Source organism: Chaetura pelagica, unplaced genomic scaffold (genome assembly GCF_000747805.2).
Source record: "Chaetura pelagica isolate M959 unplaced genomic scaffold, ChaPel_1.0 scaffold344, whole genome shotgun sequence".
Classification (NCBI taxonomy): Eukaryota; Metazoa; Chordata; class Aves; order Apodiformes; family Apodidae; genus Chaetura; species Chaetura pelagica.
This window is the reverse complement of record NW_009953098.1, coordinates 4,587,328-4,614,784: the sequence shown is the minus strand read 5'-3', so window position 1 is coordinate 4,614,784 and position 27,457 is coordinate 4,587,328. Positions and strand designations below refer to the sequence as shown.

At 40.6% G+C, this 27,457-nt stretch overlaps 2 protein-coding genes across 2 annotated transcripts in view; both read left to right on the top strand.

Annotated features, from left to right (window-relative positions):
• Positions 1-10,336, top strand: part of LOC104388351 (chromosome unknown open reading frame, human CXorf57) — a 23,272-nt gene extending 12,936 nt beyond the window's left edge. Inside the window, exons 8-15 of the mRNA XM_009997212.1 lie at positions 840-1,007; positions 1,566-1,726; positions 2,204-2,415; positions 3,564-3,632; positions 5,953-6,032; positions 7,564-7,857; positions 9,117-9,299; positions 10,191-10,336. Of these exons, the coding sequence (XP_009995514.1) occupies positions 840-1,007; positions 1,566-1,726; positions 2,204-2,415; positions 3,564-3,632; positions 5,953-6,032; positions 7,564-7,857; positions 9,117-9,299; positions 10,191-10,336 (1,313 nt within the window). The remainder of the gene's footprint in view (positions 1-839; positions 1,008-1,565; positions 1,727-2,203; positions 2,416-3,563; positions 3,633-5,952; positions 6,033-7,563; positions 7,858-9,116; positions 9,300-10,190) is intronic.
• Positions 10,337-14,367: 4,031 nt separating this feature from the next.
• The window catches only part of RNF128 (ring finger protein 128, E3 ubiquitin protein ligase), a 57,727-nt gene continuing 44,637 nt past the window's right edge, over positions 14,368-27,457 (top strand). Inside the window, exon 1 of the mRNA XM_009997107.1 lies at positions 14,368-14,770. Coding sequence (XP_009995409.1) covers positions 14,368-14,770 — 403 coding nt within the window. The remainder of the gene's footprint in view (positions 14,771-27,457) is intronic.

Genomic DNA, 27,457 nt, shown 5'->3' with positions numbered 1-27,457 from the left:
CCTGCTGATAAGTAGGAATAAAGAAAAACATGTGCTAAAAAGGTACTTAAACTTAGTTCTGTACACGTGGTCTTTCCCAACAAGCTGGTTATAGGGTGTTTTCTGCTTAGTTGGGGTAGCAAGGCAAGCTAGTCTTTTCTGTTAATAGGTTTCTAATGACTTAACTTACTTTTAAATGAACTATTTGAGAGATTTTATTTATTTTGCTTTTCTTTCGTGTGTGTTGTGCCTAATTTTCTATTTCAATCCTTACGCGTTCTCCCACCCACCTTTAGTTCATATTATGTCTGTTTGGGTCTGAAAGGAGAACTACAGATAGAGATTGCAAGCCATTGAATAAAAGCTATTTCAGTTCATAGGTTAGACATAGACCTGGTCAGATTACAATTTATTTGATAATACTAGTATTTAGTCTGTATCTTGGTTTTAAACCAGACAATAATGAATACATTCCTTGCTAATTACTAGTCAGTAACAATCTTTGCTGAACCTGATTAAGAGGATTTATCTGCCCATTCCTACTAATAAAATAATTTCTGGTCATCTGTTGTTTTGTGTGCTCCTGCAAGAAGGTTCTTTAGTAGCTGTTTTGCAAGTTATTTTATTTGTGTTACTTAACATTTGTCTGACTTTCAGTGTCAAATGCAAGTGTTAGTCAAGGAATTCAAGATACTCATTTCATAAAATACTGTTGACTAGTGGAATCATGTCATTTGTATTCTCTTGTCCAGTTTTTCTGAATTCTTTTTTCCTACATAGTGTTCAGGATAGTTTCAAGTTGGGAACAGGTGACAGTAATCTGCTTTAATTTTGATACCTGATTATTTTTGTTTCCAAAGGGTGGCACAAAGGCCAGCCATACACCAAGGACGCCAAAGTGAAGAGCTTCATTCAATGGACTAAAACACAAAGCGAAGCTGATCAAATAAAGAGAACAGTCATTGGTGGCTATTATCCTTTTCCACGACCTCCCAATGACTTTCTGAAATATTGTAAAAACAATAAAGGTATCATACCATCAAATGTCTTGAAGATTTGTAGCCTTTTTTCAGTTCAGTCTTACTCCAGGCTTTTAAAGCATTACTTAAAAGCGACACAGTTACTATTAGTGATTACAGGAATGTGTAATGTCATTTAAGGTTAACTCCCTTTCAGGAATAAATGTATCATAGGCTAAATTCTTATCTTCTAGAGAAGTATCAGGGCACCATTAGCTGCAGGAGAACAGTAGCACCTTAAATGAACTACAGATCTGCCCAGAAGTTTTACTTCTGAATATTTTGGTAAATCAGAATTAAGACAGTTATACTGGAGAATACAGTGAATTAGAAATTTCTCCCAAAACAAAGTTGTGTTAACTGATAATGCATACTAAAAGATGTTGGTGAGCCAAAAAGGTTTATTGTTTCATTTTTTTTTCCATGTGATGTGGAAACCAAAAAGTTTTAAAATTCTTTAAAAAGAGAATATTTAGTAACAAATTATCTTTCATTTTGATTTGTGTATTCAGACATTTTTATATTGTATTTCTTTAAAACTTGCTGATGGAAATTTCTTTTTTGCAGTTGAATCAGTTTTAAAAGCCATAGGTGAAACGGAGAAAGAGATTGAAGGTTTGCACTACAGAGAGCACAAGCGCATTGCTGTTCAGGGAATAATTAGTGCCATAAGGTACATCAGCTGTAGCAATGCAGCTGAAGAAGCTTCAGGAGTGGAACCTGTTCAGGTACAGTGTTTGAGAATTAATGCTGTAGCACTGAAGCAACTCTGATTGTAATTAACATGGGGAATTTTGCATTTGAGTTCAGAACTTAGTTACGTTGTCTGTTGGTTAACTTCATTTGCCATTTTGAGAGGAAAATTTTTGAAAGTCATAGTTTAGAACTTCTTCAAAAGAAATGGTTTCGTGCTTTTCTGGAAATGTTAAGACAATTCTCCCCTAAAACCACATAACTGTTAAGAAGTTGACTACTTGGATATTCTAATGTAAATCAGAATGTGGGAGAGGCAAGTACTACAACATGCTCGCTGTCACTTTCTTGACAGAATTTATCTTATTATAATTTCTGCTAGATAAAATGTGACTTTCAAAAGGTGGGGTAAACAGTTCTGTTCCTTTAAAAGTTGTTTTAAAACTTGCAGGTTTTTGAGTTGGAAGCAATAGCTTTAAGTGTTTGAAACTCTTAATTAACTGTTGTTGCAGAAAGATACTTCTCAGTCTCTTGAGAGCTCTGCTACATCCCAAGAAGACTGTGTTGAGAAGGGGAAGAACACCAACCTTCAAAATAAAGAAGTCAAGGCTTTACTGGGGCCACATGGCACTCCTGGGGAACAACATCAGCACCAAGCTCTGCAGTCAAAAATGAGGTCAGTGAAGAGAAAGATACCATGGAGATTAAATACAGATGCAGAACAGTAAGCTCTCCTCATAAATATGTAATGGATCTTTTAAAAAGTGTTCACAGAGATTAGTTCAAAGCTCAAGCCAAAGAAAATATGGAAGAAAGCTTTAAAAGCATATATAGTTTAATCTTTGAAGGTAATTATGTACTTTTCCTAGCATCAGGTGATGGCAATTATACTGTTCAAGCTAATGAAGGATTGACTAAAGCAGGTGTCTGGTTTACAATGCTCTCTTGTGATAATAGTTCATACTGCTTTTCTGTTAATCTCACAGATTTTAAATACAAGTAGTTAATGCTTGAACCGTATATAGTTCAGTGGCATAGCCATGGGACAAGCAACAGTTAGAGTGGTGTGAGAGAATAAGATTTCTTCACTGAAAATGCAGAGTCAGGATCTGATATACCTGTTTCTCATTTTCAAACATGCCTTACTTTTTTTCCCTTCTGGTTAATGAAATGTGCTGCATGCAGCTGTAACTTGCTGTCAGAAAGCCAAGCAGATGGTGGTCATGTGCTAACATAAAGGCTCAAAATAACTTGTAATACTGTGCGTTTGCTCATGATGTGATTTCATGAAATTGTATTGCGGTCAGACATAGACAAAGGGTGCCAGTCTGATATGAGGAAATGGAATAGGACAAAATAAATTCTCTGATACAACCATGGTAGGTTCAGGAGTAAAATATCTGCTTATATAGGATTGCTATTTGTTGCAATGTTTGTGTAAAATCTAATGTACCCATACATAGTATTAAAAGCTTAACATGTACATTGACAGATTGAATGTTGCAAAACTGTAGCCAGTCAATTTTTTTGGTGGATTTCTCATGCTGTAAAGTGTAGATTTTTCTTCCTGACTTTTCACATGCAGAAATCAATGTGGAAAGAGGGTGAATATTCAGAATTTTTGGAGGGAAAATTAGATTAAATATAATTAGGATTGAATATAAACTTAGGACTAAGAAACCAAGTTAATTCAAATTCTGTCTTGGCAACGTTATAGCAAACCTGTCAGTGGATTTCCATTCCTTAGGTGAAATTCCAGCATTTGAGTGTCTTGAGTTTTTTCTGCCTGGAAGAAAAAACTCGTGTGTACTTTGCTTGTGTATTTCCATTTAGCTAAATACTGTAAAATAATGGTGAATTTCCTACTTCAAGGGGAAGTGCATCTGTTACTCCTGTATCATCTTACCATTATTTCACACGATCTGCAAGAAGAAAATTGGGGTGAGTCATGTTAATTTAATTATGTTAAATAATTGCAGTGATGAAACAAAAACATTTCAAGAGAAACATTTGCACGTCAATAACCTGGATGGAAGTGAAATGAAAGAAGAGATCAGGGTAGAGTTTAGTATTTTCTGTTCACTTCCTACTGTCCACACTCTATTTCAAATATATTGGATTACTTTATTCTAAAACATAATTTGGAGTGTGTTATTAAACATATTTTTATATGGTTACTAGTGCTGCTTGGGGAATATAGACTAACAAGGGACTGTCATGGTAAGCAGACAAATCTATGTAGTCTTTGTTTCAGAAGGTTACAGTTTAAACTAGAAGGTCAAAGGTAGGAGGGAGAGATGCTTGATTAGCAATCAGAGTGAACAATGTAAAAGCATTAGTGGATTTGCTAGTGGTGGTTGAGCTATACATAAATCATCCTTGGTACTACAGAGGTTTGAGTATAGTTGTCCCTGAGAAGCCACTTGGCTCCTTCCACGACCTAGCACTCAGTCTTTATTGAACTCTGTTTGAATCCAGAGAATGATTTAAAAAAAAAAAAATCCAGGTGGGAACTTCAAATCCAGAGCCCTGATAGGTCACAAACAAAATGAAATAGCTACAAATGGAAAACTATATGTAGAAAATTGAATGAGTGGTGGTATTTGTTAGCTGGGGTAAAAAGCTACTTTCAGTCCTGTGTTTTGTTTAAGGGCCATAAATTCTTGTAATTTGTTCCAAACACAGCTCAGGTAACTTGAGTGTTTGAACTCTGGTGTGAGGAACTTCAGCTGTTTGGGTTTTTTGACAGTGAATATTTGAGCTTGTGTCAGGAATACATATGCCCCTCAGTTGCCTTCTTACTTTACTTTTAGCACCTCTTCCCTCCCCCATAAATCAACAAATCATGTTGATAGGGTTATAGTGATGCTAGTCATGACAGAGTTGATCATAAATTGTTGACCATTCTGTCAGTATTACTGCCCTAAATGCCTGCCGATTTTCTTGAAAAGACATTTCTGGAAGCTAATTTGCAAAAGTTTTTTCTGTGGGATAAACAAGGCTCTTTTGAACCCTCATGTCTGTTGTTTCCTCTAGTCTTTGATACTGCATTTTCTACGGGAAATAGTTGCCTGGCTCTGCAACCTGTTGATTAAAAGTGTGACACAGCTTTAAGGTCTGCAGGTGGTGCAAGAGTTTGCAGGGACTCGTGGCACAAATCCATAGGAAAATCAGGAAGGTTTTTTGTCTGTGAGGAATCCTATTTTCTTTCACTTGCTGAAAAGTGTTCCATTTTTTCTTGGGGGTGGAGGGTGTAAAGAATGTTTTCTCCCCATTTCTTAAAAGTGAAGCAAAAAGTTAAGGCATGTTTACTTTGTTCTCTGCTTTTCTCAATCTACTTCTCTCCTCGCTACCTGTGTGTCTACTCTATGCCATTAGTGCTAAAATTCCAGCTAAAGGAGGAGAAAGTCTGTGTTGGATTATGGAAAGCTGGTTCACTCTATATAATTAAAAGGTAACTTGTGTATTTCTGTAATTAATTATGAAGTTGTGCTGAACTACCCAAACTGCAGAAGACAAAATAGAAAGCAGCTTTTCTTAAGTTTATTCAGATACCATGGTGAGTGAAATGGAGCAAAGAAGAAGGAGTATGTGAGGCTAAGAGCTTATTTTAGCACATTGCAGCTGCAGAGCACCTGTTACACTTTTCTCCTGACTAATATCCTAATTAATTCATTAGAAATTGTTAGAGAATATTTGCTTATTTTTTTCATGGTTAAAATGAAAATATACAAAAAATATAATTTTCTTCCTTTAACAAATTGTTACAGCAGGATAGTATGTCCAAAGGAAAATATTTCCACCGTCTCTGTCACTTTGGATTCTGGAGTGAGGATGCAGCTCCATTCATGCGTTGGTTTTGAGTGCTGAAGGGTGCTGATGTGGAATGCTGTGCAACCCTGGTTTAGAATCGAGTCATAAACCTATTGGCCATCTGTGATGTTCAGCTTTTAGTGTCACACGTGCCATTTCCAGTAGGTGCCCAGTAGAGGGCAACAAACGCTATTTTTTGAGTGTAAAGCAAATAAATTCAGCATTTCTTGTCCTAAGCTCTTCAAAACTGACTCAGCATAGTAGGTTTCATGTCAAGCTGCTGTATTACAAGTCTCATCATATGAAACGAGGTACTAGTGCTCTCTCATTCAAACTTGTATAATTTATCATTATAAATTTGTCAAGGTTTGAACTTCTGCTGCATGGTGTTGGAGGTTAAATAAGTTTTATATATATATATATATACACCATAACTTTCTTTTTATAGTTTGGATAAACTTCAACATGAAGATTGTGTGCAAGATAAAAATCAACAGGCTGTATCAGTCAGTTCACAGCACTGCACAGGTATGTTGCAAACGGTTTCTACATAAACTTTAGGAGGTTTAGGCCTCCTTCTTCTCTTCAGGTCCATAACGGGCAACAAAGATGTCCTTATAGCCCTTGTTTGTCAAGACAGCTTTTCTGTACATCTGACTGCATCGACCTCTAGGGAGCCACTGCAGCACCATGTTGTTAGTGTCCTTATGTTCAGTCATGCCCCTGACAGGTTCTAAAGGATGGCTGGAAGGGCAGTGTTGGACTGCTTCCCAGTACAAGGAAGAAATTCTCAGGGTTGCTTTACACAAGTGTTAAGTTAGCTTCACGTTTCAGCAGCACTTAGCATAAGACCTCACATTTTCTGTTGGCAGTTTTCTTGCTGTAGTGATGTGCATGTGGTAAAGCTGTGCCTCTCTGGGAAGGCAGCCCCAAAGCTATGTGAGTACCTAATTAAAACGACAGGTACAAGGTTTGGGAATGAAGTGGATGAAACATACAAGCTAGTAATAAGAATTATGTTTGGTTTAGGGATTTTTCTAAGTCAATATTATCAATTTTTTCTTTTGTCGTCTGCAATTGAAAAATTCACTTGTGTTCCATGCAGTTAGTTTCTCAATATCTATTTTTGATTGAAGAAAGAAGTCTAACTTGTCAGCTGTCATTATCTGCAGCTTTGTCTGTTTCTTAGGTCATGCAAATATGTTGGTATATATTCCTGGTTTCAAAGCTGACTGAATATACTGAGTCATGTAATTTCATCTGAAAAATGATCTTATTTCCTTTGTTGAGTGTTCATGCATATGTTGTATCCAGTTTGTGTGCATTCTGGTTTCTTCATTTTTTAACATATTGATACTCCATCATAGTAGTTATGACTCAAAAGAATTAAGAAGCATATGATCATGAAGAAGTGTTGGGGAGGATAATACATCCAGTTCAGAAGGCTACTTGATTAGAAGTTGTTTCACAGGAGATGGAGGAGATACAAGGTTATACTTTAAGCTTTTTGATAAGCTCAAAAGGTGAAGTTTAACACTTGCCTTCAAAATTGGAAGTGATGGTGAGATATGCTTTTACCATTAACAATGCTGAAGTTACATGGAAAAGGGATGAAGAACAGAGCTATCATTGACTGTATAACAAGGAATTTTAAATGTAGCTTTGTCTTCAGTGTAAGCATATAGTTATTGTGCAAGGGATTAAAAAGTTTACCTTCACTTGTACCTATTTTAAACTTCATTAAACTTCATTAAAAAGGGATTAAAAAGTTTACCTTCACTTGTACCCATTTTAAACTTGTTTTCATTATTTCTGGCTGTTCATAAAACAAGTTGTGCTCTCCATGTGGTGAAATAAGTCTTCTTACTACAAGTCTAACCTCCAAGGTTCCAAGTTTACTCATGTTCCAACTCTAGTTTAATTCATGTTGTTGTATGTTTTGAACATTCTGCCATTTCTTCATAGTTGAAGCATTGTATTGAAATTATTTCTCATTTACAGAGAAGTGATACAATTCTACAAGCATATGACAACTAAATATTTTCTGTGTTTATAATAGATGGAGAAGGAATGAGTGATATATCTGAAACTGAAGAGCCTGGAAGAACTTGTGATTCATGGCAGAGTGACCTGTGGACACAAGTGAAAGACAAATTAATGAACTATTTGCATCACAGCAAAATTTTCCCTGAAAGCATCCCACGTAAATTTGATTATGTGCACAAAGACTTACTTATGCAACAGTACAACCTTCACGCAGCAGTGCACCAGCCAAAAGAAACCAGAACACATAAAAATATCAATGACTTTAAAAGTGCTAGTGGCCTTGGGTATTATGAGGTGACAGTTCTGGGTAAGTTTTTGGTAGCTTAGCTTCTAAAAAAGGTTAAGCAGAAATAGTGTAAGATCTTAGGTCTTTGCTGCATTAACTTGAGAGTGACTTGAAAGTCTGTCAGAAAATGGATGGATTTCTATAAATTAGTTGATTTTGAATATTTCTTGAAGTTAAAAAAATAAAACTATTGACATTTTAATTTTTTGTTGAGGTCACAATCTAGAATAATTTTTTTACCAGAAACTTGTACTTTAAATGAAATAACTTGAGTATCTTGTTTCTAGTATCACTTTTCATGTAATTTTGTGCATAGGTTTGTGTGTATCATTTGGAGAATGTTTGTAGTCCTTCAGCTAATGACTATTACAATTAGATGCAGGTCTTGTTCACTAGTTCGACCAGTCTGACACAATCAGGTAAATTATTCCTGCTGAAGAGGCATCTGAGAAACAAGTTAGTGTTCTTAAAGTGAAAGGACAACTATAAATGCTTCTTTTGAGCTTTATGCTGAGTTGTTTCCTTGAGTACTGTTGCTCCTCAGGTGCCTTCCATGCTAGAAAATTAAGGGCTGTATTTTAGCCATACTCATCTGCTCTCTGCTGTTTCTGGTTAGCAGAAGGTATCAGCTGATTGATCTTTATTTGTTAAAATATAAATCTTCAAGTTGATGTGTATCTATTAGCCTTACTGTTGGATATTAATCTGATTTATTTTGTTTTCCCATTGAAAGGAGAATTCCCTAGTTTAATAATGTTCGTGTTAAGTAACTATACCTTTAAAATTTCCATTATTTGCTAAGGGAGATTTGCAAAGAAGGGTTTTTTTTATATATATATATTTACAGTCTTTAGAATCCTGGGTCTTAAAATATTCAAGACAAAAAATAGCACAAGTGCTGCACAACATATTCACACTGCATAGATACACTGGTTGTAAGATTAATTTCTCTGCCCTTATAGCAGTGATGAAGTTAAAAAGGAGTGTGAAATGGCTTCCAATGTTGGTTTAATATTTTCTGAGCTAACAGCATCATTAGCCTTAAATCATAATGTTACAACATCATAGCAATTTGAATATGCTTATTTATAAGTATATATGCATATATATACTTAAATGTATTCTTATGTATCAATTATTAATTAATGGGCAAAAAACAAGTAAATAAAAAACAATGGTTAGCCTACAATAATTTGTTTTTTTTAAAAAGAAAAAAGAAACTGTGAAGTTGCTAATGGGGTGATTAGCATTTCTGCTAACTTAATTTTTTTTCTCAACAGGCATAAACCACGATGTAGCAATAGATGTTGCATTTCTTCCACTGTTTTGTCCTGAAGATCCTCACCTATTTCAACTAGAAGACACTCAGAACGATACGTTACTGTCTTGTATGAGTTGCATCTCTGCACATCAACAGAAGACTGCTAGCAATGGAAGGCTTTGTGATGTGTTTCCACTTTCAAGTGAGACTGGCTTTCACTGACATTACTCATTTATCATTTCTTAGTTTATGCTTCAATGCAAGAGTTAATCCTCTATTGAAATCTCTGTTGTAGGTCAAACATTGTTCATCTCTTCAGTGAAAGATAGATGAAATCTGCCTTGACCACCTTTAGTAAACAATTATAATACTGAACTTTGTAGGCAGTTTTTACTGGAGCTGTTGTCATACTCTGAAGATAGTCTTTTAATATTCAAACCACAAACTCCAAGGTGACCTAAGCAGTATTTGCAGTTACTTGCTGATGCAACATTATACTGAGATAGAAGTCAGTGTGTGTGACTGAGCACATGAATATTTGTCTTGATCTGCTTTGAAATAGTCAGTCGATCCATCTCATTGATGTCACTTTGGACAGCTGCTTTAACACAACCTATGGTGCCTATAAACTGAAGTATTTGCCTGCTGTTGAACTATTTTCCTTCAGATTGTGTTTCTAGTTACTAGCACCTCACAGCAAATATGGTGAACACTAGTAATGTGTATCCTACTGCAAAGTGCTACATAAACATTGCGTTTTCCTCCACATTTATGTACAGACCAGACTTTATTTAAATACATCTTTACTTTTCCTTGAATAATACTATGAAATCTGAGACTCACTAATGGTTAAGTATTGCATATTTCAGCTTTTCCATATCTAAGTTCTGATGGTATAATTTCTACTGATTGAATTTACAAATAAAATTCTACCAAAAATAAATATGAAATCCCAGTAGGCCAGCATTGAATAGTTAGAGTGAGGTTTTTCTCTCACAGTTGAACATACATACATCGCTGCATGGAAAATGACATCAATTTAGAATATGTTTTTCTTCTATGTATATTAAAACTCCCTTTTCTTAACTTCTAGGTGAAATTGTAAAAGCAGCAATGGAGCTGGATGGCAAACATGTTATCTGCATCTTGGACATCTGTCACTTGGGTGATGATAAGGTGGAAGTCTTTTTGAGCAAAATCTACAAGACAGCAGAACCTGATGTCTTGGATCTAGTGTAATTTAATAATTTATTTTTCAAATGTTTATATTTTTCAAAAGGAGGGAAATAAAATTGTTGTAAGTTTGAGTGTACCCTCTACACATTGCACTTTTCTAGAACTGGCAGACACAAACATAAAATTACGATTCTTAGAGCAATTGTATTGGTCATCCATGTAACTGAGAAGGGTAATTGTGGCCTTTATTTTGACAGTCTTGAAATAGATTACACAATGTCTTGGTTACTTAGGTTGAATAGGCAGTACAGTGAGTGAGCTTGTCTTTTGATAGGATACCAAGTAGTATGATTATCAACTCTTCTTGTGCACATCCGTACACAGAAATGTGTATATCAGGGTGAGAACTGAGAAGAGAGGCAGGCTTTCCCAATATTGAAGGCAATGTTTGCAACAGAATGAACTGGCTGTGATATAAATTTAGGCTGGAAATTAGAATAATTTTTAGGTTTAGAAGCTGTTGTATTCTATAGTGATCTTTTAGTGTGAGGTACGGGCAGCCTAACTGCTCTTTAGGCTTCAAGATTATTATGTATGTGAAAGGGATTAAATACTGTGGTGCCTTTAGTATTGGGGACTGGACTCACTGATCCAAAAGCCTCTTTCATTTTGTTTTACCTAAGTAAGGTCAGCTGCTGTGTTTTTAAATGTCTGCTTTTGTATATACAGCCTTGGGTAGGAAGTTTAGCACCCAAAGGTTTTTAACATATTTTATTTAATAATTAAAAAATAATGATTTTTTAAAATGTTAAGTTTGTTAATGGGACTTGCTTCTGCTTTGCAAGAGGGGAGCTGTCTTTAAGGAGTGCTTAGCACGGCAGGATATCCAGTTTGTCACACCACTGGTTTTTTTTGTGTTCATCAGCACTGTCCTCTTTCTGTGTAGTAACAGGTGTATTCTGGGTGCATGAAGGAGCTCAGCAGCTGCAAGAAGCTGCTACTTCCACAAGAGCAAGAGCTTCTTGCTCTTGCTTATATACTAAGCATCAGCTGGCTCCTGCTGATCTCAGAACCAAGCCCCACTTTTTCCTTCCATGTCAAACAGCCTGAAGTCAATTATACAGCTGGATCCTTAGGCAAGTCTTCTCAATCAGGAGGTAAAGCACATTGCTATTTGATCCATGTAAAATGCTGGTCTCAGTTCAAATCTTTGTGAAGAAAGGATTGCATTATGGAAGCTTGTCAGTTAAGCTGTACCATTACTGACCAAAAGCCTGGAGTTAATTTATAGTAACAGATTTGGTTTGTTGTGGAAAACTTCTCTGCACGTTTTAGCAGCCTGTTGGCAATTGGGGGGTATTACTTGCAACTAGTAGCTTGCTCACCTGCCCTAGGGACAGTGGACTTTGTCTTCAAGTACTGAAGTCTATATTATGTTAATTGAAAGAGAAACTTTATTGTCTTTATTATAATACAAATTCATAGGCAGCTTCAGATAGGAAGTAAAAGGCCTAACATTCTAAAGAAATAGATTTTTTTTTTTGTCTCTCTCATGTATGGTTTACAGTTTAAAAATGTATTATGAGAAAAGTTTAATTTAAATTGCACAGGAACTAAGAATTAATTAAATGTGATTGTGTATTGTATGTTTATATTTTGTATTAATCATACAGTGTTATTTCTAGAGCAATGTTTGTCAACTAATGCCTTTCGGAGTACCCTGTAACCTTGCCACAGAAGGCAAAATGCAAGCATGCCAACCCAAGAAGACTGTGGTATTGCTTGCAATATGTTATTTGTGTAATTTTGTTGCTTATGGGTATGTGAAGATCAGAGGCCATTGCTCTAGAGTAAGAGAGAGAAACACCAGCACTTCTTGTACCAAACTGAGCCATGCTGACTGTGCCAGCCTGTTTTTTTTTTATTAAGATATACTTCAAATCGAAGTCTAATTTTAATGAAACCATTATTTCTAGAACCAATTTTTAAAGTAATCATCTTTGTATGAAGGGGCTGATGTGGCTAGCACTGTCACAGAGCCACTCTATTCAGTTGTTGTAGTCACTTCATCCATTCCATACCGTAGCAAGTCAGCAAAGGCTGCTACATTGCACTGCTTGCTCCCCTTCAAACATGTAGCATTAATCACTCCATTCTCCTTGTTAGAACTTCCTAACTCTAAAATAAATATTATAATGTTATGGAATATGTGTAATATATCTTGAGACTTTAAAGTACCTAATTTTATTTTACAGAAGGGTGATTTGAAATTTTTCATGGAGAAAGCTGAGGGGAGATATTTACCCTTGCAGAATGGAGTGCCGATGTTAGAAGCACAGGTTCTTTCTGTGTGTAGCTAGAGAACACTCAATGTCTGTAGTAGCCTTGGAATTTCAATACTCTGGGTCATTCTGTGGGAGCACTTACCCAAGTTACACCGAATTGAAATCCTGACTTCAGTTTCTGAAGTGTTGCAGTGTTAATATCTCGTTCCACCACTCTGCCTCTCTCCTTCCTGCCAAACCAGCCCTGTAGCACTGGGGCAAAGGTCCTTGCTGCTATATTTCGCTGAGTGTTTTTTGACACAAGTATAAAACCGAAGTATTTTTGATTAATGTTAATTTGCTTTGTTAAACCAAGATACAATATCTATACTCCTGCAAAATGTCATAGGAATCATCCTTCTTGCTGCTCTATACTGCTGATGGTAAACTACTATCAAACACTTTTCCTAGCTGTAGAATTCATGCCCAACCAAAGAACTGTACTATAAAATCTTGAGCTGGCATGTTTCTTGTGTTTTCAGCATTAATTTCAAAGAAAAGCAAAATAAAGTAGTCTGTATGTAGCTAATGGTACTTTTGTTTGTAAAACTTGTTGAGTCATAGATCTTAGAGGTAAGATCAGTTTTGAATTAATGTGATGTAGAATTAGTACGGCACTGAAGTCTGGAGAATATAAATAAATGAATTAATATATGTAAACATCTTGGATTACTTCTTTCAATTTATTTCCTTTTTTTTTTTTCACTTCTGAAAGCTCTTTTGGTTTTCCAAGAATCTTCTCCACAGTCACATTTACTCTTTTAAAAAATCTTTACAGGACTACTTAGTCAAGCTTCCATCAAATTATATGTCAGCAATTGCAGCTTCTCAGAAACACAGGAAAAAGGTCTGGATGACTTGACAATTTGTCCTTATTTTCATTATGGACTACAGATTTCTGGCATTAGTAAGGTTTTCATTTTTCTGCTCTAATACAATAAAACAGGAGTTGATACTAGTAATCATCATGGAATGCAACACTGACTTAATTCAGAGAAAGAATCTACATCCAGAAATGGAGAGTCATGTGATAATCATTCAGTGTAAATCATCTCAGTGTAAATCTTGAAAGTGAGCTAGAGTGTGAAAGTGGGCTGAAAGAGAGAGTTTGGTTCTGTGATCAGTTTAGGTGATTCTACATCTCTTGTATTGGTATAAATCAATGTTAAAATCATCTCATTATACACACCAGAGCAAGCTGCATCTGACAGAGCAGATGACTGGAAGAATCTGAAAGTAGAAATTTGGGGAATGACTTTACTATCTTAGTCCATTAGATGGGTAATTTTTTTTAACATTTCCCTGCCTCCCACTTCTGACCTTTTAACAAGGTCATTTGCATCACAGTGAAGTGAGAACCCTGAGCTTACATCACGGAATGAAAGATGACCTGGGTCCCTGAATTGGTGTTCAGGTTAAACTGGGAGCAGGGGGCTTGAGTAATCTCTCAGGAAGCCTCTTCAAAGCTAGAATTTGCAGCAAAGGAGGGGGAGAACTGCGTTTTGTGAAAAAGGAGCAGAAAGTTAGGGCCAAAAGTTACTTGCAGGTCCATCGGTTTGCACCTTGATTTCACAATAGGTAGCTGTGTCACCTGTGTCCCAGCCCCCACTCCAGATAAGCTCACTGATACCTCGAGGACTTGCCTGGGTGGTGTCAAGTTCCTGTTGAAACTGAAATTTCAAACTCTTCAGCAGGCTGTGGGCTAACAACAACTGCCACCAGCTGAATCTATCTGTAGATACCTAAATTTTGTGCTTATACAGATAAGCAATGAACCAAATACCTAAGTTCAGGTTTTTCTCCCTCCTGGCAGTTAGCATTTTATTCAATGCTACCAAGGCATTTTCTGTAACTGCCTCTGTGAGTTTATTTTATTTCAACAGTGCCAGCAACACAACTGTGTCCGAGCACTGTGAATGTGGCCTGTATGGATTAAATTCTCCTCTGCTTAGTGCGCAGGGGCTTGTGAGCATTCCAAAATCTGCAAATCTTCTAGCCTGCGATGCCAATACTGAGTTCACAATCATGAAACCACCGTGGATAGCACTGATTGAAAGAGGCAATTGCACTTTTGCTGAAAAAATCAAGGTGGCTGCCAGAAGGGGTGCAACAGCAGCTGTGATCTACAACGCAGTGGACAAGGGCAACAGCACCGTCCTGATGTCACATCTCGGTGAGTACTGCAGTGTGAAGCTCTGAAACGAGCATTTCTCTGAAGTTTAGTCCAGGACAGCACAGCCAGGCTTGTAAGGAAGCAGTTGTGTTTTTGAGTGATTGTTGCTTTAATCAAGAAATTCAATGGGAAAGAAAATGGATTGTGCGTCTTGAGTCGACTTCAGTGCTTAGTAGGAAACCCTCTGCTGTTACCTTCTGAGCTTGGTACAGTGCAGCCAGACCAGTGAGTCTCTTAAGTCCATTTCTTACTTGTAGAACATGCAAATTATTTTAGTAGAGAAGCCATAGTGTCTGCTTTGAAAACACTAGTTTGTTTTTCAAGGTCAGAGGACAGAAATTAACCTAAAAGTGTCTGCAGCATAGGTATATGCTTTGCAGGTTGCAAGCCAGATCTTGCTGCTGCTTTTTCTGCCCCCCAAAATTGTTCTAAATCTTTCTGAATCCTCTTCTAAGATTCCCTATTAATGAGAGGTTAGACAAAATTATTGGAATTGCCTATTCTGGCCCTAATAGCAATGATCTGTTATTAGGGAAGAACTGAGAAGCTAACTGTGATAGTGAAATGTTTGGCTTTAATTTCTGTGTGTGTTTCTCTAGGTCAACCTGTCTAATAAGCATTTTAGTATAAAGCATAAGTATATGTAGCTAGTTCTGTGAAATACACTTTCGTGGAGCTGCACTAGGAATCCTGTGGCTTAAGTCTTGCTTGATTTTTGTGAGAATGCTGAGCAATTTTTAGTTGGGAGATGAGCCAGCATGTTATGGATCACATCCCTGTGCTGGTTTGTGTTGTCACTTCAGGAAATTTCTAGCTGTGGAGCCCACATCTGGGCAGTTCCCAGGAGTCAGCCAACACCAGCCATTGCACAGGCTGGCTCGGAGTCTCCATTAAGCACCTGTAGGAGCATCACAGGTGCTTCACAAACCTAACCATGGTGTAAGGCTCAGCTCCAAATGAAAAAAGCCTCCTAAATGAGGTCTGGCACAACACACACAAAAACATGTTGTGCAGCACTGAAAGTGCAGTGGCTTGTTGTAGTACACAGTCAGCTTTGACTTTCCTGACATCGTGACAGAGCTACTGTTTGCAAATGGAGCTTAAATGTTTTGCTGGAAATGTGTAGCAAGTACACCAAAGCTTTTTGTTCTACCTCTGGAGAAAGTCATTTAGATTTCAGTGACTGGCATGTCAAGATTCAAATGAACTTGCTTTTTTTGTTTGGCTTTGGAGCATGCCAGCTCATGCTACCACGTGAATAAAGAAAGAATTGTACTGGCTTTATGTAGCTGCCAAATTGGTGCCAGCTGAGTTTCGAGTGAGTGGTGGTGGCCTCAGCTGGGCCACAGTGTGAGCAGGGCAGCCCATCCCCCCCCAGGTCAGTGAAGGAGAATGGGTGGAACCTTGTTTAGACATGCTGGGTACCTGGCATGTCACAAACCTGACAGTTCAACTAGACTCCAGAAATAAGACGATTTTTAAGGTAAGCTCCAAAAGCAGAACCTAATTTTTCAGATATTTTTTTTTTTCTAAAGCAAAAAAAGATTTGTTAAATCTTGAAAGAACAGATATATCATCTCAGAGTCGATTTCAAGAGAGATGAAGTCCCATCTTCTTAGTTTAATTCCTTTAGTTTCCTCAAAGAGGAGTTGTGATTTTTATAGGACTATTTCCTGTAGTCGTCCTGTAGGACTAAAACAGGTATTATGATCTATTTGGTGGCAAAGAGGGTTAATAAATCAGTGCAGGAGTAATGTGAGTTAAACACTGTGAGGGCAAACTACTTCAGTGAGATGAGCTCTTAATGTAATCAGTACAGAAGCATCTTCTCTCTACATTTGTTTCCCTCAGGGCAAAGTGTGGAGCCATACCTTCTTTAGGTGAAACAGAAGAAGGCTGGGTGTGCGGGGGGTGTCATTGTAGCACATCGTTCAGAGCAAAGTGCTTGGAGATAAGTTCTTTTTTTACAGAAGAGTTGTTCACAGGGCTGGAGAAGGAGTTCTCTCTGACTGGAATCTGCAAAAGGTGGCATCCCCCAGAGAGGTCTGAGGAGACTGGGGGATCAATCCCCTCTGCTATTTTGGCTGGAGACCTTTGGAGATGAGATGCCCTGTTGGCAGAGCAGCAAGAGAAAAATCTGCTGCCAGTGACCTGCAAGCTCCTGATGAAACAAGGAGCAGCAGCCTCTGGGGTTATCAACCACTTCTGGCTGGGGCCAGCCCTGACATCTTCAGTCAGTCATCTCTGTATTGCTCAGCTGCCCTGCAGGGCTGCAGGAATCCCATCACCTGGTTATTTATTAGGCCCTGGGGCCTTGGCTGCAGTTTCCTGCCATCCTCCCTTCCTGCTGCCTTAACATAAAATCAATAAGCTTGCTAACCAGCCTTATTTTCTGTTGCAACATTACGATATTATGTATGTATTTCACATCATAAAACATTCACTCAGTGTTACAGCAATTAAATAGTTTGTTCTGGGCACAGTCCAGGTTTGCAAGAACTGGTAATTTAAAGCTGCTGGGAAAAAAAACAAAGGGAAAAACCTCCCCTCTTGATACCTTCTTCCTTGTCCTCTGCTGCAGTTCCTTTTACCTGTCCTCAGTTTTACTTGTTACTGGGTGTTGGTTTCTTGTTACACACGTAAAAGATAAAACCAGTACATTAATAACTTTTACAGTGGAAAATCTTAGAGACCAAGATGCTAGTAACAACTGTCCCATTCTTCTCTGCTTACACCAATCACTGGTGGGAAAACGCTCTAATATGAAAGATTTTCTGTAGGTGTTTGTGTCTTACTGGCATGAAATTAGATTGATCCAGTGATACAGAGATGAAGCTTTGGATTGAAGAAAAATGTCTCGTTTTAGTAGTTCTAGCACTTAATCAATTTTCTCCAGCAAGAAAATGGAATATGCATCTATAACAATGTTTTTCCAGCACTGCTCCTTGAAATTTAAATGGAAATTCCAGGAATTACCAAGTTGTTGAAACATAGCCAAATTTAAAGAAGTTATTTGGGGGTGGGCTCCTTCTTTAGTAACAAATAGCAGAGCACAGAGGGTAGCAGAATAAGGCTGCTGTGCAGAGGCACACAGCTGCCAGCTGGGGCCCTGCTCACACAGCACTGCTGGCAGGGCCCGGCAGAGGGCTGTGTCCTCTCGTCACTGGGATTGCTTCCCTTTTTTCCTGTCCACCTACAACAGAAAACAGGAGAGAGATGGGAGTATTAAAATAATTAAATTAAATTAAAACACCATTATTGCTGCCATTTGGATAGTAGTTCAACATAGCAGCTAAGCTAAAAGATCAAGTGTGTTCTGAAAGGTTTTCTCCAAGGGATTTACTAAGACCCAGTGAAAGGAAACTCTCTTACTGGTTAAGAAGCTTGAAGAACAGTACCCTGGCAGAACTGTTGTACAACAGAAACAAGCAGATATCTCAGTTTTTCTGCACAATATAATCAATTGGCAATCATGACAGTAATTTTTAAAAAAACAACTATAATGTTGTGAAACTGCATTTCCTTCTAGCTTGTTTCCAGGACATTCTGTAGCCTTGAAGTCTAACTTCTGTTATCTCAGAAGATTTTTGAGATAAGATTGTATCAGCTGTGTGTGCAATACTTATTATAAACTTGTGGGCTAAATACCTGACAATGGAGTTTGGTTTTATCTTTTGTTTTGAAAGCTGGTATAAAGTCCTCCTCAGATTCTCCATCTGAACTCTCTGAAATATCATTGCTTATTTGATCTTCAGAGTAATTTCTTTTTAACAGCTAATTTTGAGTCATTTCCTCTGGTTACTATAGAAAAAGCCAGACTCTTTGTCCTAACTTTGAACAGTCTGTTGGACCTGCACGGGAAAACAAATGGCTTTCCAAGAACATCCATGGAAAGCAGATGCCGTGAACTTGCCCTGTCATTTATTCCTTGTGAAGTAAGTGGCTCTGCTAACAGCAGTCCAGATGCTTCTATGAAGTCAGTATTTTCGTAGCATAGACTAAGTTTCTCCATTTATTGTCCGGGAAAATTGTCTAAGAGGCTTCAAGTCTTTGATGCTGTGAAAGGTGTTGAAGCAGGGAGGGCAGCAGCAGGAAGTGCAAAGAACACAGCCCTGCCTGTGGGAGCCACTCCTGCCTGGAGAGACTGGGAGAGCTAGGGCAGGTCTTTCTGGAGGTGGTGTGAGAAGTTCTCATCCATGAGTACAAATTCCTGATGGGACCAGGGAGGGTAAATAGGATGAAGCCAGGCTCCTCTCAGTGGTGCCTAGTGGAAGAAATAGAGGCAATGGACACAAACAAGATGTTACCTAAGAAAAAAATCTTCACTGTGAGGGTGATTGACCAGTGTGGCAGGTTCCCTAGAGAAGTTGTGCAGTCTCCATCTTTGGAGACACTCAAAACCCCACTGGATATGGCCCTGGGTGCATGGCCTGTCTCCAGCTGTCCTGCTCAGAGATGGGTTGGACTGTCCATGCTGCAGAGAAGACAGCCTTTTCCTTCCAGAAAGGAAGCAGCGATAAAAATCCCTGTGGGCTGTGCTCCCCTCCACAGAGCACAGGCTGCCAGAGCTGAGCTCAGGTCTGGGATTTTCCAGAGTTTTTCCAGAACATGGAGCGAGCAAAGCCCAGGACCTCACCACCCTGGTGTTCAGAGCTGTTTCTTTAGCTCCCAAGGTAATCGATGGGATGAGCACTGGGTTTATTTCATGTGACTACATTCTGTGTCCCACTTGTTGATCCATAAACTTGGTGGTGAACATACACAGGGAGCCAGATTCTGCTTCTGCGAAAAAGCAGCAGGTTTGCCCTGGGACCATAGAGTGGCTCTCTCATGAACTTCCCCAGTTTACAAAGCTCAGGAAAGGTTTTGCAAAACTTTAACTGCCAAAACCAAAACAAGAAGCCAACCTGCTGGCAAGCCATTTCCCCTGCAAAGAGGAAAGTGGCTGTTTAATCTGCCAGAAACAAAGTACAAGAAGAAATATTTGCATCTAATCAAGTCAATCTGGCTTCTAATTACAAGCATATAGTAAAATATATTCTAGAACATGCAGAGCTTTTCTTAGTCACTTTTCAGTGTAGCCTCCTTGATCAGTCACTCTGTGGGGGTTGAATTTGTGTTAGTTGTTAAAACCCAAAAACTGAAGAGAAAAAAATGTAATGGTGGAAGCCTGATGGTCACCTGCAGGTATGAGTGACGTGAATCCTTGGTTGCATTGCAGAGTGTGCTGGTGAGGGTCAGCTCCTGGTGCCTCTCCTCCCTGCTGGTACTGCTGTGACACTCCTCAGAAGGATCAATGAAAGCCAACAAGGAAAACCATTAACTGCCTGAGCATGACCACCCAAGAAGGATGTGGGCATAAATAGCTAAGAGCCAAAAGCTTAAGAGAGATTGAGTTTAAATTCTGATCTCCTTGAAGGCTCCTGTGGTTCAGGGCATTGCTCAGGTGGATTTAGGTATTTCATGCATTGTCTCTCAGTGTTCTGGGACAGTCCCTGCTGGGGAAGCACAGCGGGTGTGGTGAAGATCTTTTTCCCCAGGAGCTCAGGGTGCTGACTCCCACCAGAGTGGAGCTTCAGGCTGTGCTGCTGCCCAATACACCTTTTGCACTCACGGCACTGCAGGAGGCAGAGCCAGTTGCTGACCCTGTGTCCCTGTGCCCCCTGACTCCACATGAGTAACATTTTCCTCTTTTCCCCTTCCTGTCCCTATGATTTCACCTCTGTTCCCACCTCAAGCTCAAAAGTCCTTTAGCTTCCTTGTTCCTCAAACTAATAAATCCTACTGCCAACCCCTGGGCCTCTCCCTGAGCAGGGGCAACGGGCAGCTGGCAGATCAGACAACGTTTGCTGAGCCTCAGGTTTCCGCCTCTCCTGCAGGAACTGACAGGGGGTTCTGTCCTCTAACCAGCTGCTGATGTTTAAAAAACTTGTGGGAAACCTCTCGAATTCTCCAAGCTTTTGTCTGAGTTTGGCTGACATTTGTCATCTGTGTAGGCAAGCAGGAAAGTTGTCTGCAGGGAGATGGGGAAGGAGGAGGGGGAGAACAGTCAAGAAAACGATATGCTTGCATACCTTGTTTCCCCTGAAATGAAAAAATGAGCCAACTTCAGATTTTAGAAGTGATCTAAGCAGCTACAGGTCAGAGATTTTTCAGAATATGCTTTGGACCCAGATTTTACTAGGTGTCTTTCAGGATCAGCCTATTGTTTCTTTTAAAATTCTTACTGCAATTTACTGTCCTGTCTACTTCCCTCCCAGTGCAGCTGGGTTTCTAACTAAGGATTTATACAGAATCCATACAGGAAACAAAAAAATAAATTCTTAAACGTTACAAAGATGTGGAAGTGTTTCCTTTGATTTCAGTGGACTCTAGACTGTACCATTTGTACATGGTAATGTTGGGCGTGTGATAAACTTTGCCAGCTTTTTATAGGTATTTATTGCTGTCTCACTTAGAAATGAATCCTAAGCATTTTAGGGTAGTTATTGTATAAGTTATTTAGAAGATACGTTAACAGGGGCCATCAATTTGCTTGTAGTAGTCACTGTTTTCAGCTAAAATCTATGGCTGCTTACTATGCAGTTTTCTAGGCTGGTTGGTGGAGCCATAAAAGGATCACCTGCATCAAAGTGTATTGCCATGTGCATCCCCCTGAAGAGTGACAACATTAATATATATTAAAAAAAACAAACCCTGAAATACAAATTGTATATAAACTGAAGAAATCTATAAATACCTGTATTTGCTGCAAATACAGTCTGTTTCACGCTTGGGGAAGAGCTTGCAGGCAGTGGGCTGCCCCCTCCCCAGCATCCTCCCAAGCCACAGCCATGAGCATCTTTGCATCAGCTGAGGAGCAGAGGAAAAACCATCTGTGGTTTACAATTTCTTCCATCTCAAGGAAGGGGAGATGTTGAAAGAAGGATCCACTGGAAGGCATCATTGGACCTAACCCCCTGTCAGGCAGGGCAGAGCAGCACTTCTGGCTCCCAACTTTGCCCTTCAGGCCCATCATGCTTTGAAGTCATGTGCCAGAACGTCTCAGAAAAAAATTATGTCCTCAAACAAATTGTTTAGTCTAGAGCTGGTCCGTGGTTTAGGCAGTTCCACAGCCCTCTCAGGAAGGGACCGAGCACCGACTGCTCCATGTGAGCTGTGATGGCTGCCCTGTGCTGGGCAACCCTCGGGGAGCTCAGACCATCCCATCCCAAGCACCAAAACCCTAAATCTCCCACACCTTCCCAGAGAGGATTTTTCTCCTTCCTGGTTGTCCCATTTGAATGTTTTGCTCTGTGTGTCCCCCTCCCAGGCCCCTTTCTGGGCTGTCTCTGCTGGGGGGGCAGGTGCCTCTTGCAGCTTGTCAGCAGCTCCTGAGTGTGGAAGGAAGGAACGAGAGAGCCTGGCAAGTCTTTGGCCTGTTGAAGCTGTTGGCAACATTCCCACTGACATTACTGGGCTCACCAGAGTTTGTCACAACTGAAATCCTAATTATGCTGACATCCCAATTATGCTGTAAAAGCTGAGTTTTTACAGTTGTGTGATCTTAAAAGCCCCAATTCAGAGCATTCCTGCCTTTGGCTGCCTCGGTCCTGTGAAAAAGGTTTTCAGGACTGGCTGGAGTCATTGCTCAGCTTTCCCTGTGGGAAGTAGTGAGGACTTTTCACTGGAGCTTGCACAATTTTGATGGAGATGAAGTCAGAACTGAAACTAGACACACAGGTACCTTGGATGACAAAGCTCTTTAGGGATGTGTAAGGGATTTCTGCAAGTAGCTCCAATCTGTGGCCACATAGTTTGTGCATAGGCACAAACCCAGAAATGGCAAATATTTTGTCTTGGACTCATTTCTTCCTCAAAGGACCAAGGGTTCTGCTCTTGAAGATGTGTTCAGACTTCCAGTCACCTGATGCTCCTCAGTTGGCCAACTGCATTACATGCAAGTTATGGAAAATCTCGGTCCCCAGGCCAGAGGGACATTGCCCAACACACTGCAGGGGAAGGAAACCACTGATTCAGTCCCCTTCTTGGAAACACCACTGTCACTGAATCGAGACCACCACTGAATCAACAGGCCTGAGAAGCACCATGTTTCATTTCCATGTGAAACCAAACCAGACCAGAAGTATATGTTCTCTGGCAAGTTCTGGCCTTTCTTGTATTCTTTGGTGGTGGTGGTTTAGCTTGTCACAGGAATTGTAGATTGTAGGTTTTTTTGCTCAAGGCTTCGTGGAGTCAGCTGTGGGGAGTGCTTTTATCTTCACTTGAATTTGCTTGCATCTCTTAGATATTGCTTATTTCAACTTATCAACCAACTTCCTTTGAAATGAAAGATGGAAAACATAATTCCATGCAATTGCAAGTGTCTTTGACAGGAAGAAGCATGCATGTAAGCTTTTGTTGGTGTATGAGCATCCAGCCCTTTTGTACCTTCTGCCTCTGCTGACAGTGTTCTATCCACATTCCCTGGGGCACACGTAGCATTGTCACAACAATTGGTCCCACTGTGCCAGAAATGCAGAGGAACAATGTTTGCTTCCCTGGCACCAGGGACTCCTGCGCACATCTGGCTGGCTGAGGGGAGGTTTTGGTGCCAGCCCTCGGGCTATCTGACGCACTTTTTTTTCCAGTGGTAGGCTGGAGTTTCCAAGTTGTGTTAGAGCCAAACAAGCTCCCAGGTTCCTAGTGAAACTTAGCTGGAACTGGCAACCTTCTGCATCTAGTCACAAGAACCACCACAGATTTGTCCTGGAAGCTCAGAAGCCCTGCAGGCAGGAAGATGGGGAGGCTTCCAGCCTCTTCACCTCCTCTGGCCTGAGTCTGTCCTCTTTGTAAAGTGCCAAAGGGCCACAAGCTCCATTCTCATACCTTGACCTTTTTTTCAGTTAGCTTAAAAACTTGGGATCCTCTAGCCTACACTGTTGCCTACTCTTGAGCAAGTCACCCACCCAAGCCCCTTCAACGTGAGCTGGTTTTGGATGAGGAAAAGCAACATTCCTTATCCTTAACTTGTGATTCAGGGTAACTTTTGTTCATGGGTTATTTTTTTTTTTTGTCCTGTGACTTTCAGTCCTGGGTTTCAATTTACAGCTCTCCTTTTGATGGCTTTTTCCATTTTTATAAGTGCTTCTCCTTTCCACTTCATTGTTCAGTGGAGAAGGCCCAGAGACACAGTTCAGATCCATATGCAGTGCTTGGAGGGTTCAGTGCCAGCTCCTGTAATGCTTTGCCCTAGCAGAGATTTCTAGTGTCCTTTCCTTCAAAGACAGACATCCAGAGCTGGGTACTTGAAAATGAAAAAAATACTGTTTTGAAGGACATGAACATACAGGTCCCTCATCATCAAGATGCCCTGAGTGATCTGGCTTGACATTAAAAAGCAATATTTAACATACACTTTCAATCTTGAAAAAGAATGTTTAAATATTTACTCAAATAAGGTAAAGTTCCAGATAATGACAGGGTCTGCCCCTGTAGAAGGCAGTGACAGTGTTCCCAGGATTTCATTTTGTTTATCTGAAAGTCATGCCCTACTTTCTGAACTTAGAGCCTCCACCCGTAGCCGTAGGGACAAAAATTAAAAGCAAAGCTATGCAGCTTTTTTTAAAGTAATAAAAATCTTTAAAGGTTAAAAACTTCAGATCTTCACCAGGAATGCTTCCTGCTGTACCTATTTTAGAAGTAATTCTGCTTCTGATTTTGTGGGAACCCAGTAATGCTGCTTACCCTGTCATTCTCACCTCTGTAGCCACTGTGAGCTACAGTGCTTTTCATTTCAGAAACATTTAGAAAGCTCTTCAAACAAATGTAGAATTAAATTACACTACTCATTACTGTGTGTCACAGCCCTTACAATGTCTGGCCTCTTTCTCTAAAACAAATTGTGCTTTCTCCAAACTATAAAATCTCTGCTTTTTATGTAGAAGAGGAAAAAAACAAACAACCAAACAACAAACCAACCAGCAAAAAAAACCCTATCAGCCTTCCTCTTGCCTGGTCTCTTCAGGCTTCCTGGTGGCAAGGACTATTTTTAATTGCCACTCAATTCACTGAATTTCAGGTAACTGAGCTGAAATCCATCAGAGAAACCACATTTTTCAATCAGGAGTGAAGGATACACTTCAGTAAGGCTGCAGATCTCTTTATGAATTGTCATTCTGGAAGAAGATTTAATGAATGACAGCCCAGAATGTTCTAAATGTGAGATACGCAGGTTAAACCAGGTATCATTAGCATGCTGGTTTTGAAACATGGGTTTCACTCTGCTGGGGTGTCCCTCTGCACCCTCACACTGTCCTAGCCACCTCCCCAAGACCTCTCAGTTGTGCTGACCCAGGGGAGCCTCTGACCATGCCAGGATGCACAGGGACCGTTGGCCTCTTACAAGTGGCTTCTCTGCCTCTCCAAGCACAGCTGGTGTCTTCCAGTGTTTACTCAGGACTGGCCACTACCAGCACAAGTGTTCACTTTCCTGTCCCAATAAAAACACTCAACTTCCTTTGCTCTGCCAACCTGAGAAATTCCTAAACTAAGGTGAACAATCTTTCTGTTCATGCCTGCTCTTTGCTTACTCAGTAATTTCAAGTGAGTGGAAGCATTGCCTGAGCATGGAGTCAGAAACTTGGTACCAAAATAATGCCATGGCAGGAAAACCTCTGCATCACATTTAGGACGAGTTTGTTTCTTGTTACCACTCTCTGCGCTGCACGGTGAGAAGGTCAAGTTTAGGCTCCATGTTAATTTTGGTGAGATTACCAAGTGTGTTGTGGACAGCTTGCCATCAGGCAGCAGTCTGGACAGCAGGCACATTTCCCAACTGTTGTCAAAGGGCAATGAAGTTAGTTACCACCACCCAAAGCCAGGCTGGAGCACCCGTGCTCATCTGCAGCTGCAACATCTGCCCCCATCCTGTTGATTTGTTATACTCATGTTACAAACTGTAATGTGTGGAGGAGTAAGATACTGTGGCTAAGCCTTATGCTCAAATTCCCCAGAACTATAAGAGGTTTTGTATCCCGAGGAGGTTCCAGTCTTTGCCTTTGGTCCAATTTTGTCTCACTGGAAACACCAGAGCTAAACGTCCCTAAAGCTTTGGAGGCAGCTGGAGCTGAGCAGTTTGGCTGCTGTCCAGGGCTTAAAGCTTGGATATATTTTCAGTGTTGTTAAGTTCTTCTCTGCACCTACAGGTTTCAAAGCAAAACCACATCTCCCTGATTGCTTACAGATATCGTTCTTATTATAGCTAGAGATATTACTTATGAAATAAGTTATCTGCTTAGATGTGGAATGAAAAATGAGAGGTTTGTTTGGGTTAGGACAAAAGGGTTGGCTTATCAGGCTGTGCATGTTTAGCAATATTGATTTGTAGCAAATTGCTTCATCTGCTCTTCATTACCTGCTCTGCATGCTGCAATTGCAGCAGCGAAACCGAACGCTGATGATCTCCCTGTGCCACTGAGCTACAAAACCCTGCGGATGCGGCGCTGGCAGGGGCGGTGCTGGCACAGCCGGCTGCTTTCACAGCCCCTGCCCACAGGTGCTCCTTCGAGCCGCACTCAGGTTTGAGCGTGTAACGCTCCCTGTCCTGCATTGAGCACAGGTGGGAGGGAAGGAAAATGTGCAGCACAGATCAATGCCAAGTTACCAGTTATCAGCCACGAGGGTTCAAACCAGCCAGAAACCTGCCCTAAAATCTAAGCGGTGCCGACCCGTATCAGGAAGGGTTGAACTTGGTGTTTACACTCATTTTGTCGGCGATTGCGTAGGCAGCAGCTGATCTTGTGCCATGTAATCACTGCACAGGGATAATCCTTTCTCAAGGATGGGCTCCCGTCCGGAGCTCCCCCGGGGATGCGTCCGAGCGGCTCCCGGCGCGGGGGCAATTCCCGCAATTCCCGCAATTCCCGCAATTCCCGCGGAGCGGCTGACAGGGGCAGGGCCTCTCGCTCACAAGACCAGCTCTGTGGAGAAAAAGAGCTTGAACTGTTGTTCTTTCTCCTGTTATCTCCCTTTCTTGCTTCAAATTTCCGGGTGGGGCTCCGCAGCGCGTTTGCGGGGCTTCTGCAAGTGCTCAGCCCGGTGCGGGACCGCCCCACGCGGGACCGCCCCACGCGGGAGCAAAACGTGCGAGCGCCGGAGCGAGGGACTCGCAAACCCGAACCGGCTGCCAAAAAGGAACGGCAGAGCCCTGGAGAAACGTGAATTTTCATTGTGAGTTGCATAGATCGAATAATAAGTAACCATACAGACGCACCGAATATGTACATAGAAAAAGGCTTTTTTTGGTTGAAGTGGCAGGTTTATAGTGTGTGTCTAATGACACAAGGAGCAACGGGCAGTGAGTTAACGCAGCTACAGCCCAGTACCCCAGAAACCAGCTCCAGGCAGGCCTGATAGTGTGTGTTGCGGAGTGCTCAGCAAACATTAACTCAGTGGTGCCCAGCGGGCTGGGCACGGCTGGGCCGTGTCCCCTCAGGGGGTCCCCAGGGGCCGGTCGGGACCCCTGGTGCTTTGGCTGTGCGGGCAGCCGGGCCGCCCGCAGGGAGGTGGCCTGGAAGAGGGTGCAGGAGGTGGGGAGGGGGATCCAGCCTTCTCGGGAGCGATCCGGGGGGCCCTGAGAGGTGATACCAGGAGGGAAACCGTCACTTCTGAGCGGTGATCGCGGGTGGGCGAACCAGCGCATCCCAG